Raw genomic sequence first — 21,422 nt, forward strand, 5'->3', positions numbered from 1 at the left:
TTTGCCTGATATCTGTGTTGTAAGATTTTGGGAAATGTTTGCACAGACCAAAGACCTTGTCTCAGAGAAAAAATAAATCTAGATGCAGCTAAAAGCACCTTCCCATTGCTATTTTAGGGACTGTTTAGAGACTAAGAAGGGAGTGAGGGTGACTTCTAATGCAGGAACAAGTTCTGTATAATTTTAGCATTTTACTGAATCCTCCAGGAACTGCAAAGGATGTCTCTGTAGATCAGAATAGCAATGATTAGATAAAGAATTATATTTTTCTAGTTATTGCAATACACTTAGACATGGAGAAAAAAGTTCTTCCAGCTGGCACTAATATTTTGAGGGAGCTTTGGGCAGCAAGCTTCATGGAATGGAAAATTATTGCTATTTAAAATCTTGAATTTCCCTGAAAAGAAAAAGAATATAGAGAAAACACTATGGTGAATTAGACCAACACTTTAATCTTTTCCTTTTGGCTATTATTTGGCAAATTCTTCACTGGAAACAATCAAGTTAAAGTTTGCAGGACAGAAATGTACCGTTTAGAACTAGCTGAAAGTATCTTTGGAGAACACGCTCCCTTTCCTGTCCAAGTGAAAATGCTTTTATGAGCAATGTTCCAGAAGAGAGAGCCTTTTCAAATCTGGGCATCACTGGTAAAAGTACCACTACCCACCACCACCCCCACTGCTTACAAGGGCTTTAATTAACTCCAGCAATAAGCACACACAACAGTGCTTATAGAACGACATTAGGAAATATGAAGAAAAGCTGACTTAAGAAAGTCAGATCGATCTGATCCTGTCTCAGCAGCACACTGCCTCTGCTTTTGAGTCTTTGTGTTTTTCAGGAGTGTTCTGTGAATGATTCCAGTTCAGGTTTCTGAAGGATGGGTGCTCACATCCCTTTGTCTTTGTGTATGCCTTTCCCAAATATTCCTATTAACACAGAGACCTGAGAGATGAAGAACAGCCCAAAGTAGGTAGCAAGTGCTCTGCTGTCTCACATTGTTTGGTGAAACATTTCTCAACTGGAGTGAAATTAATGGAGAAACCCTCCTTATTTAAGTTTTGAGAAGATTATACCCATTCAGTCTCTTTTAAAGAGCCTTTGAAATTCTGTATAAGCTCTTGCAACTCACTGTGAGCGGGTTACTGTTCTGCAAAGTGGATTGCTTTGCCATATTTAGCAATAAGTATTTAAGCTCTTGAGTAGTGGTTGTAGTATCTCTGAAAGGCAAGTGAGGCTCTTTGTTCTTCCCTGTAAATAAAGAGTTTGCCAGACACCTCAACAATTGCTACTCCAGAAACAAGCCATTTACTTAAGTCACATCTCATAAGGTTGTCTTGTCGTGCCTTTCTCCACAATATATCATCTTCCTCTCCTTTCCAAGGGTACTGTTTTCTAGGGCTGCTACTCATGGTGTATGTCACCCTTAATATGTTTTTTTCTTAACCCTCTTTACCACAGTGAGCTGATTTCTCCTGCTCTCCCTTACCTCTACAAGACAATTAAGGAAAACTACAACAGCACGTGAAAAGCCTTATTGTGTTCAGCAAGCCCCAAGGCAGTGGACATGCTGAGACCTGGGCGGTGGTGGAGACGGACGTTGGTACCGTTATTGGTGTTGCTATTCTGGGCCGTGCAAGAGTTTTAGAAACCTTTAGGCCCGTATTACCTGCAGCTAAGTAGAATGGCGATATTGTAGCAGGATGCATAACTACCCTCCCCATACCACTATCTGTTGCAAGTTTTTGCAGTATTTAAGCCTTTATTTATCCCAGCATTTATTCTACTACTTCCACTAAGGTTACTACAGACAGGCATTAACACCCTTCACCACAATCTACAAAGGTAATAAGAAATCTGAGGGGATCATCAGGCAGCATTTTAAGAAAATATGATTTTCAGGGATGGCCGTGTGGCACTCTGAAAAGTAGAGCTATTCAAAGTGCCCACAGTGGCCCCTTGAAAGCAAACCACCTTGGCCAAAGCACATCATATTTTTATATTACCTGAAAATGGGGAGTACTTATTAGAAGTATTTAACCTGAAATTTTGAGCAACAAAAACCCCAAGTAAGCTATATGTATACAAAAGAAAAGGCTAGATACTTGTATCTCTACGTGTTGTCTTTGGAAGCGCTTTTACTGATTGTGTTCTGCCACCTAGCGATCTAAGGAAAGAAAAATTCCAGCACCCCTGTGGTGACGCATGAAATCAAAACAAAGGTGATTAAGAGTAAAACCAGCACATACAGAAAGTAACATGTGAACAGTGTAGAGCCATGGAGTAGTCAGAACACAGGATGAAAAGAGGGAAGCAAGAGGCTTGGGAATGCAACATTTAGCTGGTAAATGAAGCTTGACCTGAAATCTCAGTCTGGGCTCTGCCGTGGTTGTATTACGGCAGTCAACGTAGCGCAAGGAGAGAACTGATAAGTTTTGAGGGAGTTCTGCAAGTTTTCCTACATGGTTCCAGGTCAAGCCAGATACTGCAAACACTTATGCAAGGTAAATGTGTAATACAGAGAGTAACTCAGCTGACTTCAGCTGCGCCTGTTTGCATAGCTGGAATGGTGTGATGTAACAGCACTCGTTTGGTAAAGGTACCAATATTTTTGTGTCCCTGCTGTTATTTGAGCTCAGATGCTACAGCAGTGCAATAGTGTTTCTTTAGAGGGGATAAGTAACATTGGTATGAACCTAGCCACAGTCTGCTTCCTTTATTTGAACCAGAGCTGTCAGTTTAGGAAGAGTGCCAGATTGGTGGAGTTGTATCTGTTTCGATACATGTGTAAGAGCCTCTGACAGAAACGAGGTATGTAATGCATAGTTCCTCATGACTTTTCAGTACAGAATCAGGCTGCAGGGAGCTCCCAGGTGTATAATCCCACAGCTGCAAAAGTTGCTCTCCCATTTCTGCTAACCGCAACTGCTAACACCACCTCCAGGCTGCTGCTTCATTTTACAGATCGGGAACAGAGACATCACAGAGCTGAGAAACTTTTCCAAGTATACATGGGGCCTGGGGCAAAACTCACAAGTGGACACAAATCCAGGTTTATTATCCTATGCACAGGGCCATTCTCCATAACATGGGGACTCCAAATGTTGCAATGCAATTACTGCTGAGGTAGGAACACTTCCTTAGAATGTGAAAAACAAGTGAACAACAAGACCCAAGTATAGTATTTCTTACATTTCTTACATATTTCTTATATATATTTAATCCTGGTAACATGCAAGATTTTGCACATAAAACCTCAAGATTTTCTCATTTCATCTAGACAAACGTGGTCCTTAACTGCCATCTAACTTGCCAGCAGGGAACATGCAGCAATCTCATGTAGGGTGCTCCCATTTCTCTGACATTTCTAGCCACCTGACATCAAAGGCACCAATCAATATAGCAAAAAAAAAAAAAATGTTTTAACTATGGCAACCATGGCAACCCATGCATTTTGATCAATGCCTTTCGAGGTAGTGCACTGGTTGCTATAGTGAATCCCTATGCAGCAGAATGCCATAGCAACAAGAAAATGCTTTGATTTTTTTGTTTTCCTCTGTAAAACCATCAAGAAGTAGTTCTGAGATAAAGGGTAAACTGGTTTTCACACGTCCGTTTTTCTGAATATTCTCAGGTTTCAGATTCAGAGCTCCACAAAGCAAAAGAGAAGCATATGTACAGTTGCACTGATAGTTATACAATATTGTATTAATTGAAGTACTTCCATTGGGTCCTATGGACTCATAGACCTTAAAACCAGCTTGAAATCAGAATCAAATCCAAGGATACAAATTCTTATCTGATTTACACTGGTATAAGTGTATGGTAACTCCAGCTTCTGTGAAGATCCTCCAAGCTTAGACTGATGTAAATGAAACAATTTTATTCAGCCTCTCAAACATGAAAGTTTTGTAACCTGCCACTTGTTTTTATGTTTGACACGAGATAACAGCTTAGGATAGCAGCAGGCCTACACGTTCTGACACCGTGCTTGCAGACTCGGGATGGTCCCACATGGGTGAACTGAGCCCGCAAACTCCAAACTCAGGGCCTGACACCAGCTCTCCCCAGGGCATGTCTGCCTGTGCCGCCAGCTGCCAAGCAGCTCTCTGTGCTCCCCGTGCCATGTGCCTGACAAGGGCGGAGTGCTTCCTTTGCCCTGCACCAGTGCCCCAGACGCAGATTTGTCATCTACCACTGCTGGTGGGGCTGATGTTCCAGCTGTACACCATTGCTAAGCAACATCCTGAAGCGACTTTAAAGCTACTTGTAGCTAATTGAAATTTAGAGGTCTGTTAGTGATACATAGACTCACAAAATTTGGGAACCACGGACTTAAGACGCTGCATAGTGGGAAGCAGTCTGACCATTGCTTAGCAAAAACTGTTTCAGTCTTCAGAAGAAAAGAATTGGTATTCGTATTCTGCATCTTTAGCATCTTGCCTCTCTCTACTCGTGTCTTTTGTGAGAAAAAGGCGATACTTGGTCTGGAGAACACTTAACTTGGCTCCATAACTTGCTGTATATGACTTGCCTCTTTGACATAGTCAATTATTCACATGCTTACAAAGGTAGCAAGTGCTGCTGTAGCATGTAGAATTGGAAAAAGAGTTTGTTTCTAGAGGTGTGCTTGTTTTTCCCAGCTGCCTCTCAGCCAATCAAAATAGAAATATTCCTGTTACCTACCAGCCTTGCCTCATTTACATATTTCAGTACTTTTCTAGATTGGGGTCAGAGAGGGCTTGTCTTATATTAAGGATAGTTTTCTGATTGTATATGCTGTGAGCATGATAAAGGCTACACAGTATGTTTCCTGGAACTGTTGTACACTGAACTGTGTAAAACATTTCCTGGAATTATTACTGATGATTTTCAGTGACTAACTAACACCCTGTGAAAGCTCTACAACACTATTAGATGCGTACTGGCATCCAGTAGGTTCTGAGGGTGAAAGAGTCACACCACCTGTGCTTCATTTACTTGTCATCTTCATTAGTTACAACCTATTGTGCACTGCCATGCCAGTAAGCACAAAGCAGGTTAAGTTCTCCCTTTTTTGCAAGACCTTTGAAACAGGGATGCCTCCACACAGGCTTAATCTGTTATTTAATCCATTGTTTCCAAAATGTTCATGTAGATCTTTGAATCTACACAAGTACAAAGTGCTAGCAAGCCTTTGATTACATCAATGCTTCTTCTCAGGTCTGTGTTGCAGGTTCATTGTCGCTGGCAATTGTGTTGTTGGAAATGTGTTTCTGTGTGCTGATAGCTCAGGGTCCAAGCTGCCAGGTTAACCATGAGTGGGTGAAATACATGGTTCCCTTTTTGTGTCAAGAGAGACATAAAGACCTCTAGACTGAACTCCTACCACCACCACAAAGACAGAGGGAAAATAGTCATGACGGTACTTGTTAGCAATGCCTTCCTGCTTTCACGGCTTTTTTTGCTACCTCTAGGATGCAATGTCCCATGTATATCATCTTTTGATTAAGCCATCAGCAAACCAGGTGGGCAATCTCTTTGACCAGGTGTAGGTAGAGCAATGTCACATATCCTCTGCTAAAATTGCCTTCCAGGTAATCGTGATATAGAGGAGTCCTAAAAAAGCAAATAAACACACCACATCTCTCCTGTGGGAGGAAGATTGCTTCCTCAAGCTATATGAGAGGGTTTTTCAGAAGTTTATGCATGGTTGTTTTAACTAGCCAGAGTAGCCCTTTTAATGAGCCTACAATTGTGGGAATATTAAATAGAACATGCTAGGGAGCAACAAGGAGGGAGGGTGCCAGTGATGATTTATAAACAGGGGGTGAGGCGTGTGGTCTGCTGAACAGTGAGAGTTAATGTTTCCGATTAATTTCCCTTGAAATAATACATTTCTGTATTTCAGACTCTAAACGTATTTGAAAGATAAACCCTGCTATAACCAGGATGCTGGCTAAAAATTGTGGATCAAACCTATGCAGTTTCTTTAGGACAGATTGCATAAAATATTTGAGCATATATGGGCCATAATCAGGACTAGCAACATTCTTTAAAAGCACTGAAAACTGAGGTTGACATGTAGTCTACTAAATCTAGGTGGATGAGGCCAAAGAAGAACACCTAACAATATGAAACCTGTGATAAATATCACAAGTAGTAGTAATACTGGCATTTATAATTTTTCAGAAGATTAAGTTAATAAACTGAGTTTCACAGGAAACTAGCATCTTTTACAGTAAGTCCAAATAAATGCTGCCTAAAAATAGCTGTACTGGCAGCTAAGTTTATGTATCTGGATTTCCCAGAACAGATTCTGAAGTAATTAATGGAAGATTGAAAAGTTATTGTTTTATCAGAATACACTGATTCATCTTCATCTGCACATTTCCATTTTATTCGGAGGGCATGTTAGGACTTTCTGATGTTCCTGTACTTCGGTTCTCAGCTTTTTTTTTTTTTTCCAAGTCTTTGGCATTAACAGTGTCATAGGATAGGAATCTTTTGCAAAACCATCTGCAAAGAACTTTTCAGTTTTGGAGTCCATGAAAGGTCTGAACCTTAAAAACATAACAGATTTTCCTCTTCAGGAGGATCTTCAATAGGTCTTCAAGACCCATTAATGTTGCTTTCACAGGGAGTAGTCAGACTGTGACACGATTTTACCCACATTTGATTTGCAGCATGGTTCTCTTGTTTCTGGTAGGAATACTGTTCTGAGTTCCTGGTTGGTGACTCCAGGATCAATTTTCACAATTGTTAAACACAAAGATTAAGAAGAATCGATACAGGAAACTTTCCTTGGAATTTGGTCATTTCCATTCACATGAGTTACCTCTAAACAGGGACCAACCTCCTGGATCAAGATGTGGCCTGGATACCTCTATGGGCAGAAGGAGGGAGACTGGGGCACGCAGTGGCTAGTCCCTGAGTTAGATGCTTCAGTGACCAAGCTGGTGAGATGCCCCACATTAGCAGCTCAGTTCACATGCAGCCATAGTTACTAGAAGAAATGTGCAGAGATTTCTGAGAACAAAGTCATTTATCTTCGCGCAGTAAAAACACTTCTTTGATATCAAGAGGAGCAGAAATACTATTAGGAATGGATGGCAATTCTAAATATTATTTCTAGTTCACAACTTTCTGTAAGTGGCAGTGAAATCCTCTGAACCTTATTTTCTTCTTGCCTACAGCAGTTTAATTCTACAGATTCGTCAGTTTCAGGGTAGAAATGAAATCAGGAGAATCAAGCTCAGAAATGTTCTTCTCTTCTGATCTGTAATGGGAGAAGAGATCTGCAGCAAGAGATGTCTTGTGTTTATACCAGTTTAATTTATGAGTAATTCCAAGCAAGTCAGGCATTGGGCTGGTAAGAGATGAAAAATAAAAAATAAAGGGTGTGAAGGGGTTCACACTTGTTGTAGAAAAGGAAATTTTTTTTATTACCTTTCTACCAAGGAACATAGCTCTTATTTATGATCTATCTATTAAGGCTTAATCCAAGTGCAATGAAAAGCAGGTTGATCCAGTATTTGGCAACATCCTTTCCAGGAACTCAGGCTGTTGTTTCCTCCAGGGAAGATCTCCTGCGAATGATTCACACTGAGGAAGGAGATAAAAGCAGAAATCAGATATACCCTTTTTCTCTTGTGGGAATCTCTCTCTCCCTCTCTCTCTCTCTAAATATTTATACACACACACACATATATATGTATATGTCTGTATATGTGTATACGCACATACACATGTGCGCAGGCACACATACACGCACACACACACACAGAGACTCTTTCTCCAAAGCAACTTTAAAAGTGTTAAAATTTTAATTAGAAAAGAAACAGAGTGAAGACTTTCCATACATGAGCAATGTGCCATAACCAGATGTTCTCCCTTTTTATTGGGGTGATTCCTGGTTTTCTGTATAAAGTCCTGTTGCCTCAGGTATACATTCCTAGATAACTGACATGATTGAAGGTTTAACTTCACTATTCAAGGTTTTTGCATCTTTGAAGAATTTGCTCAACATTGATTCTGGTGAAAATAGAGCAAGTTAATATCTTTGTAGCAACCCAGTAGTTAAAATTAGTGCGATGAGGAAAAGTTGGAGTGATGAAGAAATATGAATGAAGAAATGTACCCAATATCACAGGTGATTTTTACTGTGTGAAAAAGTATTTGACACTGGTTCAATGTTATGATAAACTCATTTGGAACCTCAGGTTGCAAGAACAGAAGTTCCTTGCAGTGGTATGCAAGCGCTGATGTTCAGGCAGAAGCTGGTGATATTGTTACCAACATGATAATTTTTTAAAAATACTTTTTTGTGAATGGTTGAAATCTAAAAATGTTACCATAAAAATAAGGCCACCTTGCATATTGTATATGCCCATATTCAAAGCTACATTTTATGCCAAGGCATGCAAGGAAGAAATTTATGTGTCAAAAGAATAATACAGAAAAAAAAATTACCTGAAGTTAGAGTTGGAATTTTGATTCCTAACATAAGTTAAAGATCGTAAGAAATGTCAAGTTTCCACAAGTCTTGATACTAAGAAGATGTAACAAGATACTAAGATACTTCTCTACTACACACACAAAACCCCTATTTTGGTTAAGCAAGGGCGTGAAGGCAGATCCAGTGAAATCAAAACAATTCTGAAAAATTTCCCCATTTGAGAATTTTGTTGGGAGAATTCTTGCAGGTTAGATTACAGCAACATCACTGTTACATTTACATTGTACTTTTTTGTTGTAGGTAAATGCTCAACCTGAGAGCATTGTCTTTGCTAAAAGAAATGTGAAAAGAACGATGAAGTTCTTCTATTTTCAATAGCATGGAAAAAAGATGGATTGGAGTATTTATTTCCAAAGCAGTTAGTCGTGAAAATGGAAAAAACCCCAGCACATTAGGAGAAATTTAAAAGGCTCTTGCCATAATCTAAATATATAGACTTCTGGTTGTTTGTGAGATAGTGTTAATTATGTCTGAATATATTCCTTATTTCATATTATTATTTATTTCTTCTCTATCTGGGATAGAGAATTATCAAATACAATTTACCTCAGAATATTTTTCTACTTCAAAAGTGGGTAAAGTTTTCTCTGTAAATAGGGATGATTACTATTATCTTCAGCCAGATTCAGACAGCAGAAGGAAAAGGTCCTGGCTTTTTTCAGCTAGAGTTGTCCTCAGATACTATGTTAACATTATGTTAATTCCAACATTTGATTTATTTTTTGTTAATATTTGACATGATCCTGAGCTAGACCACTGAGCCTTTACATAATAATCTATCTTTAGCCTTTTGGGAAGCTCAGGTTTGGACAAAGATGCTTTGAGTTCTCTGTTGGTTCTGTGTTTGGCATGTAACAGAAATGCCCAAGAAAAGGAAAACACTTCAGCAGCATTAAAATATTAATTTCTTTAAAAGATGAAAGTTCATGGAAAGCAAGTGCCTAAGAACAAAAAGCCAAATACAAAAAATAAAATTAAGCTTTTAGAGAATATGTGAGCTCCCTAAATTATGCTTACAGAAGGGCAAAAAGTTCCTCAATACCTGGTAAAGAGTTGCTGGCAGCATTCAACTAGCTCCGTGCTGTTGGCAGGGAAATCTGTGGAGTTGAAGGCATTTCCTAATAAGATGTGGCAAGGATCTTCCAGACCAGGGACAGTCAGCATTCCTGTGAAGTAAGTAACAATTTTCTTAATGACTAATGAAGAGGAATACAATACTTGGAGATGTCAGTCACCGGAGCATGGTCAGATGAAATGTTCTGGCTGAAACTTCTGAGATGGTTCTGCAAAGGTGCAAGATTAAAACCCTTGAACTGTGGGATTTTTAAAAAAATCCAAATAATTTTACAGAACTGGATTAAGGAGTAACCACAAACATTTTTTCTATGTAGAAATTAAACTATGGTAACCTGTTACACTTAGAACATTTTGTTTTTCTGCCCCTTTTAATGCTACTAAAAAGGTATGCTGATGGTGTTCTCACTGCTGGGCCAGTGTGCTTTTCTTAACTAAAATAGAGCTATACTGCATTTATAGCAGTGCAAACAAACTCAGGACATTTCCTATCATTTTAAATGGAGAAAGTTATGGTTTATTTATCTTTGCTTTGCTAGATGTTCTCCAAAATCTCCTGTAAATAGTAATGTCAGCATTCATTGCAGTAATGGAGAAACAAAAACATGAAAGTGACAGCTCCTTCTTGTACATAGTGTTGTGAAACCTGGACACATTTTTAACATGTTCTTATCTCATCTGGGGCAGTAGAAATTGCTTGGCTTTTTTACCTTCTTCTGGGCATAAGGAAAGCATTTGCCATGGCAGGAGTGGGTGTAATATAATTTTCTTTCCAAAGAAGATTTTATTGTTTTGTAAAGATTTCCCGGTGGCTGTTCACAATTTTATTCTTAAGGTCAGGATTGTGAAATGACACCTTTTAGTAAGACTTCCTAATTCCTTAGCTATACAGAGTAGTGTCATGTATTAAAATGCTATGGAAGGCTGTGAGACTGATGACATTTCAAGTGTACTAGTTCTATAACCTTCAGAAAATAATATCAGCTTATCCTTAAAATGTGTATATTTCTGTTGCTGCAGTGAACACAAAGGGATAGGGAAGCTGTGATAGAAACGGACATGCTGTTTTCAGCTACAAAATGCATCAAGATCAAGATCTTTCTTCACTGGAGGAATATGAGTGCTTTAACCTTCATCATGCAATTCTGCATATCACATGCTCAGAAAAGGAAGCTGGGAAAGGGATTGTTAAATACAGGGGAAAAATTTTACCTGATAAATCATATCTGGTCAATTAATTAATATTTGAATCATTAATATTATGTTCTTTTTAATTTCCTCCCTAAAATGGCTGTTCCATTGTGACTCTTTACTTAGCTTGAAGGTGAGACTTTGAAAATAAGGTTCTGCTGTTGCGCCCCACCTTAGGACTGTTTCATTAATTTAAATACTCTGTGGGAATACAATCAGCCCAAAATAGCAATTTAACATTAAGGCAAAAAGTTGTTCAGCTTCTCCCTTGCTCCTTCTCTGTTACACCCTCCTTTCATTCCACTTCTCCTTTTCTGCTCCATAATTACTTCTGTATTTCTGTAGCCAGCAACGTGGAGGAGAGATTGTAACTCATTTATCTATAATTTGATTTGTTCATGAGTTATGTGTTATGCACAGACTAACAACACCAAAAAAACCCCAGAAGAAATAAATCTTTTCCTATTCCAGTTTTCAGGAACCTTTCGTTGCATATTGACTTTTAATCCTGAAAAACCGGAAAATACCAGCGTTTGAGTGACTGGAGTTGCCCAGCTGTGCCTCTCGAACGGACGCACTGCCGCCCTGTGGTCACTGACTGTAGGAGACACCAAACTTGGGTACGGTACCTGCAACACAGGCTGTCATGAAACAGGCGACGGTTCCGGCAATCATTGCTCTGAAAGCACCACCAGCTATTTCCTTTTTTTTTGAGGGAGCAATGGTGGCTAGGAAGAAAATTAAAGTGTGTGTCAAACATAAATAGATACAGATATAAAGAAGATGAACCTGCCAGCTCTCCCACCACAAGAGGAAATTCCCACCCTGTGGTTTGAACCAGGAGAAACAAGGAGGGAAAATGTGCTGCCCCACTGCTGGCACCACAGAGCCCACTCAGGCTCCAGGGTAAAGGCAGCCACCAGCAATCCAGGCCACCCAATGAGGAACCCAGATGGGTTTTTAATTTTTCTTTTTCCCTCAAGATCTGAAAAGCCTTTTTTTCCCTTTCTTTATTTCCCTATAAGCCTGCTATATATAAGTGACATTTTTACAGGAAATAGCCAACTTTGTCTTTCAAACCAGTAGGCTACAGAGATGGTTTGCTCCTCGTGAAGCCCAAGGGCTGTAGTAGCTCAGGCTTGCAGCGTGAGGGCTGGACAGGGAGGCCTATCGGCAGGGCTTGGTCCTCTCCCGTTGCCAGTATCTCCTAGTATCTCCACACCAAAGCCTGCGCCCCTCTGGGTGCCCTTCCATGCACAGCTGGGTGCTGGGTCTTGGCAGAGCAGCTGCTCAGCCCCTAGTGCTGCTAAGCTTCGCCCACAGCCTGTTCATTTGGATGTTTGCTTTGGGATTTGCTTGTCCATGAGAGGTGTTCTTACTCAGGCCTCCTATTATCAGTCCCAGGGAACCGAAGTTGGCAAACCCACAAAGAGCATAGGTGGCAATGACTTCTGAGCGAACCTGGAAAACAAACACATACCCTGTTAAATGATTTGAGACAGCTTGTGCTGATTTAGATAGAGGTCTGAAAACATGGCATTGTGGCTCAGGGCTCCGAGTACTTAAATCACTCTGGTTTGCTTGGTTGCTGCCCTGGTGTGCAGCTTTCAGCAAGGTAGGCTCATTCTCTTGCTGAAAGATGCTGGCTTTCACATTCACTGCCTGTGTGAGGATTCATAAACCATATGATGGTTTATTATTCGTGTATGTTGCTGTACCTTGTTGAATTGAGTACTAGTAATTGAAGACAAAAAATAAGTTTTATCTTACTAGTCGGAATTTAGCTGTTGTTTTTTTTGAAGGTATGAGTCAGAAAGCTTTAACTCTGCTTTGTTGTTCATAGCTGGACTGCCTCTATGACACTGTTGAAATCTCAAGTTTTGGTATGTATCCCTTATTCATTGTCCCCAAACAAGCAGAGGGATCCATGTGCAAAGCTACTCTGTGCATGTTCCATCCGCCCTGTGCACAGAGGTAAAAAAGGGAAATGGGCCTCCTAGAGAGTGGGTGCTTTGATGTGATAACACGCAGAGGGACATGATGATTTTGGAATCCCCATTAGCAGCTTATTTCCTTCCTGACTTCAGCCACCTTCCCAACCTTGGGCAACACCAGCTCAGTCTGGACCTCAGAGCAGAGACAGGGTTGGGTTGGCTTTTGGCCCCATGAAGGGACCCCTCGCAGGACACAAAATGACTTTGGGTGAAATCAGGCTACAAACCTTGCAAATCTTGCGACAAATGTAGTTCAGACATTTTGGGAAAGGAGGCAACATATCTCAGCAAATGGATTTTTATCCCCATGGCAGCTATGAACCCTTATTTACTGTATTTTAGGCCCAAGCTGAAGACATCTGAGTGCTCTAGTAGGTTTCCTGTTTATTAGAAGTTTCTCTGCTTCCATTCCTGTTTTATGAAAACCAATTTGTAGATATTTTCAATAACTCTGCAGATATGCAGGAAAATGCTTTTCAAGTACCCACTGTGTCTGCTTTTCCTAGAAAAGGGCTGTGTACTGTGATTTTCCTACTTTCATTTGGACTTTCCCAGCTCTGAAAACAGGAAGCCTTATTATTACTCACTCAGGTGAGGGAGTTAAGACCTCTTGTTTGCTCGCTCTGACTGCATATCTGTGGTTGGATGTATCAGAGAGTTCTGAAGCTGAAGAGGAATTAAAAGCAGAAGTCAAGTGCACTCTCGCCTGAACTGTTGTGCCATAAATAAAACGGTTACTGGGCAATTTTTACCAGAGTTATGAATCAAAATTATTTTTAGATCTCAGAGTTTTTTTACCATGGAAGTTTATACAGCTCTATATAAGTATTAGAAGTGAACATGGAAGTTCTATACAACATCTTACTAAGAAAAAAAAAAAAGTGAAATACAGTTGTTCAGATGTAAAATTTAAGGCGGACTTCCAGATTTAAAAAAAAAAAAAATCTCACTCATTCAGGAGTTCAGAGCCATATTCCCTTGTAGAACGCAGAATGATCATAGCAGGGCAGATGAAACGTCAATCTAGCCCAGGATCCTATTTCCAGGAATTCCAGGAACACTGGTAATGGATGCTCAGGCAAGCATGTGAGTATTTGATCAGACCACCTGGCTTTCTGCCTCCACTTGTGAAATATGTTCTTGTAATAAGGAATGCAAGTGGTCAGGAACATTTTTTTGGGTTTGTATATAAGGCAGGTATCCACAGCATCACACCAGACTGATGATTAAAAGCTGTACAAAAGGATGCTTCCTAATTAAGGGTCCTCTACAGTGACAATTTGTCTTGATATGAGGAAGAGCAGTGCAGACATAAAGCCAGATATCATGATTTTCATTGCCTGTGCTTAGAACAAGGACAAATTCAGCAGAGGCTGTGCACGTGGATGCCAGATGGGGGAACAGTCATGGCTGCAAACGTCAGCCTTGATCACTGCTCTTTGCTCCTGTGCACACATCTAGCATGCTCTTTTATTGCTATCCTATAGGTTTCTTCCTCAGTGAATTGTAGTAGGAATTATGTATCCTGTTGCGTGAATTTGGGTGAACGTGTGAATGAGAGGCGGGCCTGGGCTGTGGCTGGAAATCCTCATGCAAACTGACTTTAATTGGCAATTGAGACAAAACTGGTTGGCCTTAGTGCAGCAATGGAGGTGTATGCAATGTAATACATCTCGTGTTACTGTTCTCTGCACAGGGAACAATAACCTCTTGCAGAGGTGTGCCAGTAATATCTTAATTGCCATCAGCTACAGCTTGCTGAATGTCTTTTGAAGCTTAATGCTTGGCTAAACCTCTGTGGGCAGGAGAGTCCTCCTGTTCTTGCCCAGGATTTTCCTTGAAGACTATCTCATAGGGAAGTGCTAGGTAAGAATATGTTAAGAAGAAACTCACCTTGAAGACAGCCTTGGTCTTATGCACAGTGTCGCGTGGGACACTGCATGTTCCCCAAAACTATGCATTTCTTTTGCTATGTTTGAGATAGCTAGTGTGATGACAGTCGTGGCAGCCTGTAAAGCAATGCTGCATTTTCATGATTGAACTCTGTCACTGAAAAATGCACTTTTGAGTAATATGCCACCATTACCCCTTTGTGCCCATGTTAAAAAATAAGTTGAGTTTCAGCAGAAAAGTATAAGATCCAATAAATCTGTAGAATGAAAATGTTACTTACAGACATATATTGTTTCACACCGTTAATGTACATGCTCCCACCCTTCTCTCGGTTGTGAATCAGTTTTGAGAGGCGCTCATAAGCCACAAATTCATTGAAGAAAGTTTTGTAACCTAGTAGTCCACCGACGATAAAACTGTCTTCCCAGTCTACCCCCATCATGAAAGAGAATGGCATGAAGACATAAGCACAAATGTTCTGCAAAATATATAAGACAAGGCAGGTCAAAATATATGGTTGGTCAAAGAACAATAGCTTGTGATAAGTTCTCTAAACTTAAAATAAGGATGGTTTTGTTTCAGAGGAAAATTGGTCTTGAAATCTTACTGCCAACAGGCCTGGAGAACGAAGGTTTTTGATAGTAAGGTATGCTTAGTAATTTTTAAAAGACTAACCCAAAATCTAGTTATAACAAAGTATTTAGGTATGTCCCTAAAACAAAAGTTTCTGTGCACTTTTTCCCCAGCAATGGCTTCAGATTGGGCATAGTGTTTGAAGCAAAGAAAGAGGGTTCAGTTAAAAGAGCTAGTAAGAGAACTGAGAAGTCTGTTTCTTACCCTGATTAAATCCAGTGTGTTAATGAACATGCCTAATTACCACGTTATTTGACTCCAACTGGTATAAACAAAGACTTGTCTCTGCATAAAAGCTATGCATCTGACATAATTAAAGCTGCACCTTTTTTCCTAGCTTTAAAAGTTTTATGCAAATTAAAAAAAAAAAAACCATATCACAGTATAGCTTTTATTTTTATATAAGAGAGAAATAGCTTCAGCTATGAAAGGGTTTGGTCAGATTGTCTTTAGTGAATGTAACTGAGGTGTTTAAGCAGTTACTACTCCTGGTTGGTTTCTCTGCCTGCAAAAGGCTAGAGGTTAGTGTCTCTCAAAAGGGATGGATGAGTGAATGCAACATGTCTGTGGGTCTCAGATCCTTGTGGATTATCTATCTATCTATCTATCTATCTATCTATCTATCTATCCAAATCTTACTCCATCTAGCAGTTACTGAAATACCAGCCCTGGCATGAGTGTGGCTTACGTATGCATACTTGTGCCTTTCCTCTGCTGTGGATGCCTGTGCAGTAGGATAATCTGTGGAAACTGTGCAGGGTAACATCTTAATAATGCTGAAGCCACATCAGCTATGAGTGTCTACTCACTTCTGTAGTACCTTTATCGCAATATTATATCAGTGTTTCACACGGCACTTCTATTAGGAGCTTGCAAAACAAAAAGCCCAAAACCATTGAACCAAGATTGCTGCATTGGGTCAAAAATGATGTCTTGACCTAAGTTAAAAAAAAAAGTTCTGTTTAAAACCTCTTTACACAGCGGAGTGATTTGGGTGCAGTTTTACAACTTAATTGTGTTGAGAACTAAGTGGTATTGAGTAAGCATGGGTTCAGACGAGTCTGGCCTTGCCCCAGTGTCCTTATCTAAGTGAAGCTAGTAACCATTTAGGACTTCATGTGGCTCTCTGAAGCTAAAGCCACTTTAATGTTTGTGCTGAAGGAGATGTTAATGGCTTGGTGACAGATCTGCTGCACTGCCAAGGAAGAGGAGGCAGGTATTAGCACACAATGCCCTCTAAACATAGTCAGATGGTTAGCAAGAGCACCACAGAGGGAAGCTATACATGGACTAATGTATACAGAAATATTTATATGGCAACAATTTTCCTTTCGCTCTTCATTTTTCAAGAACATGCACATAAAAATATTCAGGTTTAGATCATATTTAAAAAAAAAAAAACCCAAACCAAAAAACCCACCAAAAAACCCACAACAAAACCACACAGGCACTTAATTTGAGAAAGACAAATTATGCATGTATATAAGCTGCATGAGGGACCTGAAGACCATACCTCAAAGTTCAGCTGTGGGTAGTCAAACAGATTGCCCACCCAAGAGAGGGCTGAGTCAAGGAAAGACAGCAGGGCAAGGAAGGAGATCAGATTCACGGTGATATTTGCCACCAGCAGGATGGAGGTAGAGGCACCTTGACTGGCTGCTTCCAACAGGTTGTTTGATTCACTTTATAAATGAAAGGAAAATCAGAAATGTGAACATGTTATAATTCAAGAACAGATCATAGAACTAAAAGTTACATGGACTTGATTAGAAATCTACTAATCTGTCTGTTCACTCATAGGGAAAATAATGATGAGCCATCCTCATGGGAGCCACTGGGAGGGTATACTTTTGGTGCCCTGAGGATGAATTCTGGCACATTTGGGGTGGGGCAAGCTCAGGATCAGGTCTCAGTGCTGTGACTGCCGGGTGGGAGGGCGGGCAGTGCTCTTTTTGCAGGCAGATGTTGCAGAGTTGCCCAGGCTGTTCAGGAGCAGCTCCTTACAAGCCTTTTTGTTTTGCCTGGTATTCTCAAGGCAAGTGAGTCTCCCTGCAGATGGGCAACAAGTTCGCTGATGTCACTGTTGAAATGATTGCTCCACCTTTGCTTTTGTATGTTTGCATTCACGGATTCATTACAAAGCAAAGACAGCAGCAGAGCAAATGGGAAAACCTCTTGTTGGCTCACCTCAGGTAGGCATTTCCCTCTTTCTTCAGAGAGTTTATTGTCTGGCCTAGATCCTCGGCATCTCTGTGCCTGTCCCAATGGGTGGTGATACCACCATATGTTTTAATGGGGCACGCTGCACCTGAATTCACAAACTACTCATTTGGGGTTATATTGGTGTGTAATTAATTTATTGCTTTCATATCTACCAGGTACTAACCCTAAAGCTTATGTGTGAGGAGTTATTTTTCCAAATCTCATTTTTGCATGACTATTACTATTAACTAGAGCATAGATCAGCTTACCCTTTTGCCATCTGTAGGCCACTACTCAGAGTTACTTTAGGCTTTTCAGTTTCAGGCCAGAATAGTTTGGAGGTGGCTAGTGATGCTGGTGCTGACATGACAGAAGCAGTCAGTAGGTGGGAGGCAGAAACCTAGAATTCCAGGAGACAGAAAATATGCTGTGATAACTATATAATGCACAAACATGGAGGAAAACAATTAAGATTATTAGATGCTTGGATGATTTTTCTACAGGGGGTCATTAAAAAGTTCACATTGCTCATAAGGAGAAGAGAATGAACAATACAGGAGAAAGCCAGTTGGAGGTAGGAAAAGTCTAAGCAGTGAAAAGTATGTAGTAATCTTTCCAAGAGGCGAACTGCTTCATTCCTCTCTAGTGGCAAGCCAGAAGGCAAAAGAAAAGAAAAAAAGCCAGGTACATCAAGTGCAGATAGGTGTAGCAATAGCAGAGCAGGTGAGGGAAAGCCAGCCTTCCTTAATACCCCTCGTATGCCTTCCAGCGGCAGAAAATTGATTTTGGACCCTGACGTTGTTTTTAAAAAAAAATTTACATGGCCTAACATAAATTCTTCTCATCCCCTTTCGCACCTTTTTGCACAAGTTTCTACACAAAACAACTTCTTTGCTAACTTCTGCAGGAAGTTCCATCTTTCCTTTTCTTCTCTTACTCCATTGGTCTTTTTGGCCAGTCATCCCTTCTTGCCTCTGCCTCTCCATTGTATTTTATTCAGATATGGAACTAAGATATTTATTAACCATCCCACAGCGACACTAATCATAAATCACATCTTCAGCCTTGTTTTTTGGCTTTGTGCTGCCAGCCCTTTAGCAGACAAGATGTTTACTACCCGTGTTTGTACAGCGTAACTAGAACCTCCATTGCAAGTCAACACTTGAGGCTTATATGGCTAGCAACAGTTCCTGAAGGACTTTATCTGTACCACTGCCAGAGAAGTGGGAGGGTTGATCAGTTAGTATACTCCACATGTCAGTTCATCTGCAATGTAGGAAATTATACGAATCAGTCATTTTCTTGCAGTTATAGCAGGAAATCTCTCTGTGTTACTTAGGTAGATATTTGCACTACTTAACAATATCTTCAAGATCAGATCTTGGTATCCTTTTTACTGTTGGAAGACAGGGAATTTTTGTGGTTAATTCCTTCAGAAAAAAAAAAAAAAAGGAATGACTTAGGTATACTTCCAAAGCATTTTAGCTGGGCTTCTATACTTAGATGATTTCAGATAACCAGTACATGTTCCAGTTCTCTTTTCCCATCTTACCCCGAAAGAAATATATGCTCCTAAGACACTTCCAGCAATAGTTGAGAATCCAGCTGTCATGACTGCATGGAGTTCAGATTTGGTGATGTGTGATAAGTAAGGCCGTACCAGGAGAGGAGACTCTGTCTGGAAGTGAAAAACAACTGCCAAATCAAGAACTTCCTTATAAACCCTCAGAGGTTTCTTTTATTAACAGGGCAGAAAAATGAGTGGCTGCATCACACTTTCTTAGGTGTAGTTAATCTCAGTGCTAGTGGGTGCTCTGAATATTAATAGGTTGGGGTTTTGTACCCCAAGAAGGAGAATTGTACCAACATCCATCTAGACTGAAGACAATTCTTGCTGGTTTACCATCTCCCCCAGAGGGCCAATGAAATTGCCAAGAAATCCTAATTCAGTTCTGAGTGAGTTAGGGAGAGCTGCAGGTCTGCGCTGCAGGTAAGCCTGTGTGTAAAGTGAAACATGCGTACCAGACATGATGGGCAGCTTAAAGCCCTCAGCCCCTCTGGCATGTGCGCGAGCACATCCTGGAGGCAGCGTCATGCAGAGGTACTAGTTTAAATCTTAATGCAGTGTGATATGGTGATACACCACTGCTGAATAAGTGATATGATAATGTTGCTTTTGGGCTTGGATGCTACTTGACGATCTTTCCAGATTGCTTTGAGGCCTAGGACAGATACTGCTGTAGCGTGAGTTTAATGGATTTCCCATTAAAGTGGACTGTTAGACTCTGTCCCGTGCTTTTTTGGCTAAGGCCTTGCACAGACAGCCCTGGATCTTAGTTTTCTGTATTGTCTGTCTCTCCTGCCCTTGCATGCCTCATGTGGCCTCTTTTCATCCCATTTGCCTTTTCAATTGGAAAAAAAAAAAAAAAAAAAAAAAGAAATGGTTATTTCTTCATAGCCTTGGAGTAGTCTGGTAGTCATTTTAAGGGAGATCTGTCACCTGCATTTACATCTGACTTCCTGTTGGGACAAAATATGGTTCCCAAAACCAACCCCATTGTCCACCACTGCTGACATATGAATGTACTGGAATTCTGGATATCAACCACCAGTTCAGCTGCACTGCAGTCCCAGCCTCACGTGAAATGATGATTTTTTTATACACAGATGCTTGCTGAGCAGCAATATTTCACAATATTGAGTAATCCTGTGCTAGCATGTTTTTCTGTGCGCCAACTCACCTGTCCCACAAATATGTTACCCGCAGCTACCAGAGACTCAACAGGAGTTGTCCCCATGAAAATCTGCATTATCCAACCAACCTAAAATTGTTAAAAAAGAAAAAAAAAACAAACCCAACACATTGGTCTGCCTATTCCATGCACTTCTCGAATTAATCATGCCAATGTAAGAGTTCTGAGGCACCATACAGTATTTCCTGAGTTAATGATTCCAACTGCAAGATATGGAACATTCATTTAATAGTAGCATGTTGAAATAAACCAGAGGAGGAATAATTAACAGAATTGAGAGTATACCAGGCTCCTCCTTGGGAACTAAATTGTTAAACTAAATTAATCAAAGCAGATATTTTGATAGGTCTTTATTACTTATGTACCTGTCCAAAGGGACTTGGATCATATGAAGGGGAAAAAATGTGAAATTTAGATTAAGGCTAAAAATGCCTCATTGAAATTTTAGCACACTATTTTAGCTAGGTGAGGTTTGTGGCACTTACATAACAATCTGTGAATGAGAAGGACAAAGGACTTTTTAAGGGTATCTTCAAATAAGGTTTAACTACCACTGTGCAGGAAGATCTTTGCCCTCATATGATAAGTTCATTGGGCAGACAGGGCAGGAAGTGGACTTTCTGTGGACTTGCTCTTAGCTCAGTGGACACTGGCACTGAACCTAGGACCTGACAGAAATGAACACTTAAGAGCATGAGGTGAGGAACCAGCCTCTGACCTCATTCTGGGGATCTGCGGTAGGAAGGTATATGCAATTGCTACTGCAATGCTTAGTAGAAAGAAGAAATCCACTATCTGTGATGTAACCCCTGTCTTGCACTTTGGGGCTGGGAGAGGAGCAGGCAGAAAGGAAGATTTCAGCAAGTATGGCATCTGAAGAACGCTAAAGCTAGCCAGGCAAATCTCACAATTACTATTATGTTAGCAATAAAACCAGGTTGGGGGGAGGAAAATGTGCTATGGAATGCCAGTTTTGTTTGGGGCCAATGCTACAGTTCAGCTACATGTGTTCAAGTGACCTGTACTCTGAGAGTGCCAGAGCACTGAAACAGGTTGCCCAGAGGTTGTGGAGTCTCCTTCTCAAGATACTCAAAACTCGCCTGGAGGCGATCCTGTGCAACATGCTCTAGGTGATCCTGCTTTAGAAGGGAGGTTGAACTAGATGATCTCCAGAGGTCCCTTCCA

At 40.4% G+C, this 21,422-nt stretch overlaps 1 protein-coding gene across 4 annotated transcripts in view; it reads right to left on the minus strand.

Annotated features, from left to right (window-relative positions):
• Nucleotides 1–6,418: 6,418 nt before the first annotated feature.
• The window catches only part of SLC28A3 (solute carrier family 28 member 3), a 43,961-nt gene continuing 28,957 nt past the window's right edge, over nt 6,419–21,422 (minus strand). For 2 of the 4 annotated variants that reach the window (XM_054809868.1, XM_054809867.1), the window contains 9 exons: nt 20,226–20,306; nt 19,037–19,162; nt 17,754–17,884; nt 16,796–16,964; nt 14,930–15,127; nt 12,142–12,223; nt 11,392–11,490; nt 9,540–9,663; nt 7,276–7,584 (listed from right to left, as the gene is read on the minus strand). In XM_054809868.1, the coding sequence (XP_054665843.1) occupies nt 7,470–7,584; nt 9,540–9,663; nt 11,392–11,490; nt 12,142–12,223; nt 14,930–15,127; nt 16,796–16,964; nt 17,754–17,884; nt 19,037–19,162; nt 20,226–20,306 (1,125 nt within the window). In that variant the 3' untranslated portion in view covers nt 7,276–7,469. The other 2 variants (XM_054809866.1, XR_008574657.1) reach the window with 2 other exon arrangements.

Source organism: Grus americana, chromosome Z, assembly GCF_028858705.1.
Source record: "Grus americana isolate bGruAme1 chromosome Z, bGruAme1.mat, whole genome shotgun sequence".
Classification (NCBI taxonomy): Eukaryota; Metazoa; Chordata; class Aves; order Gruiformes; family Gruidae; genus Grus; species Grus americana.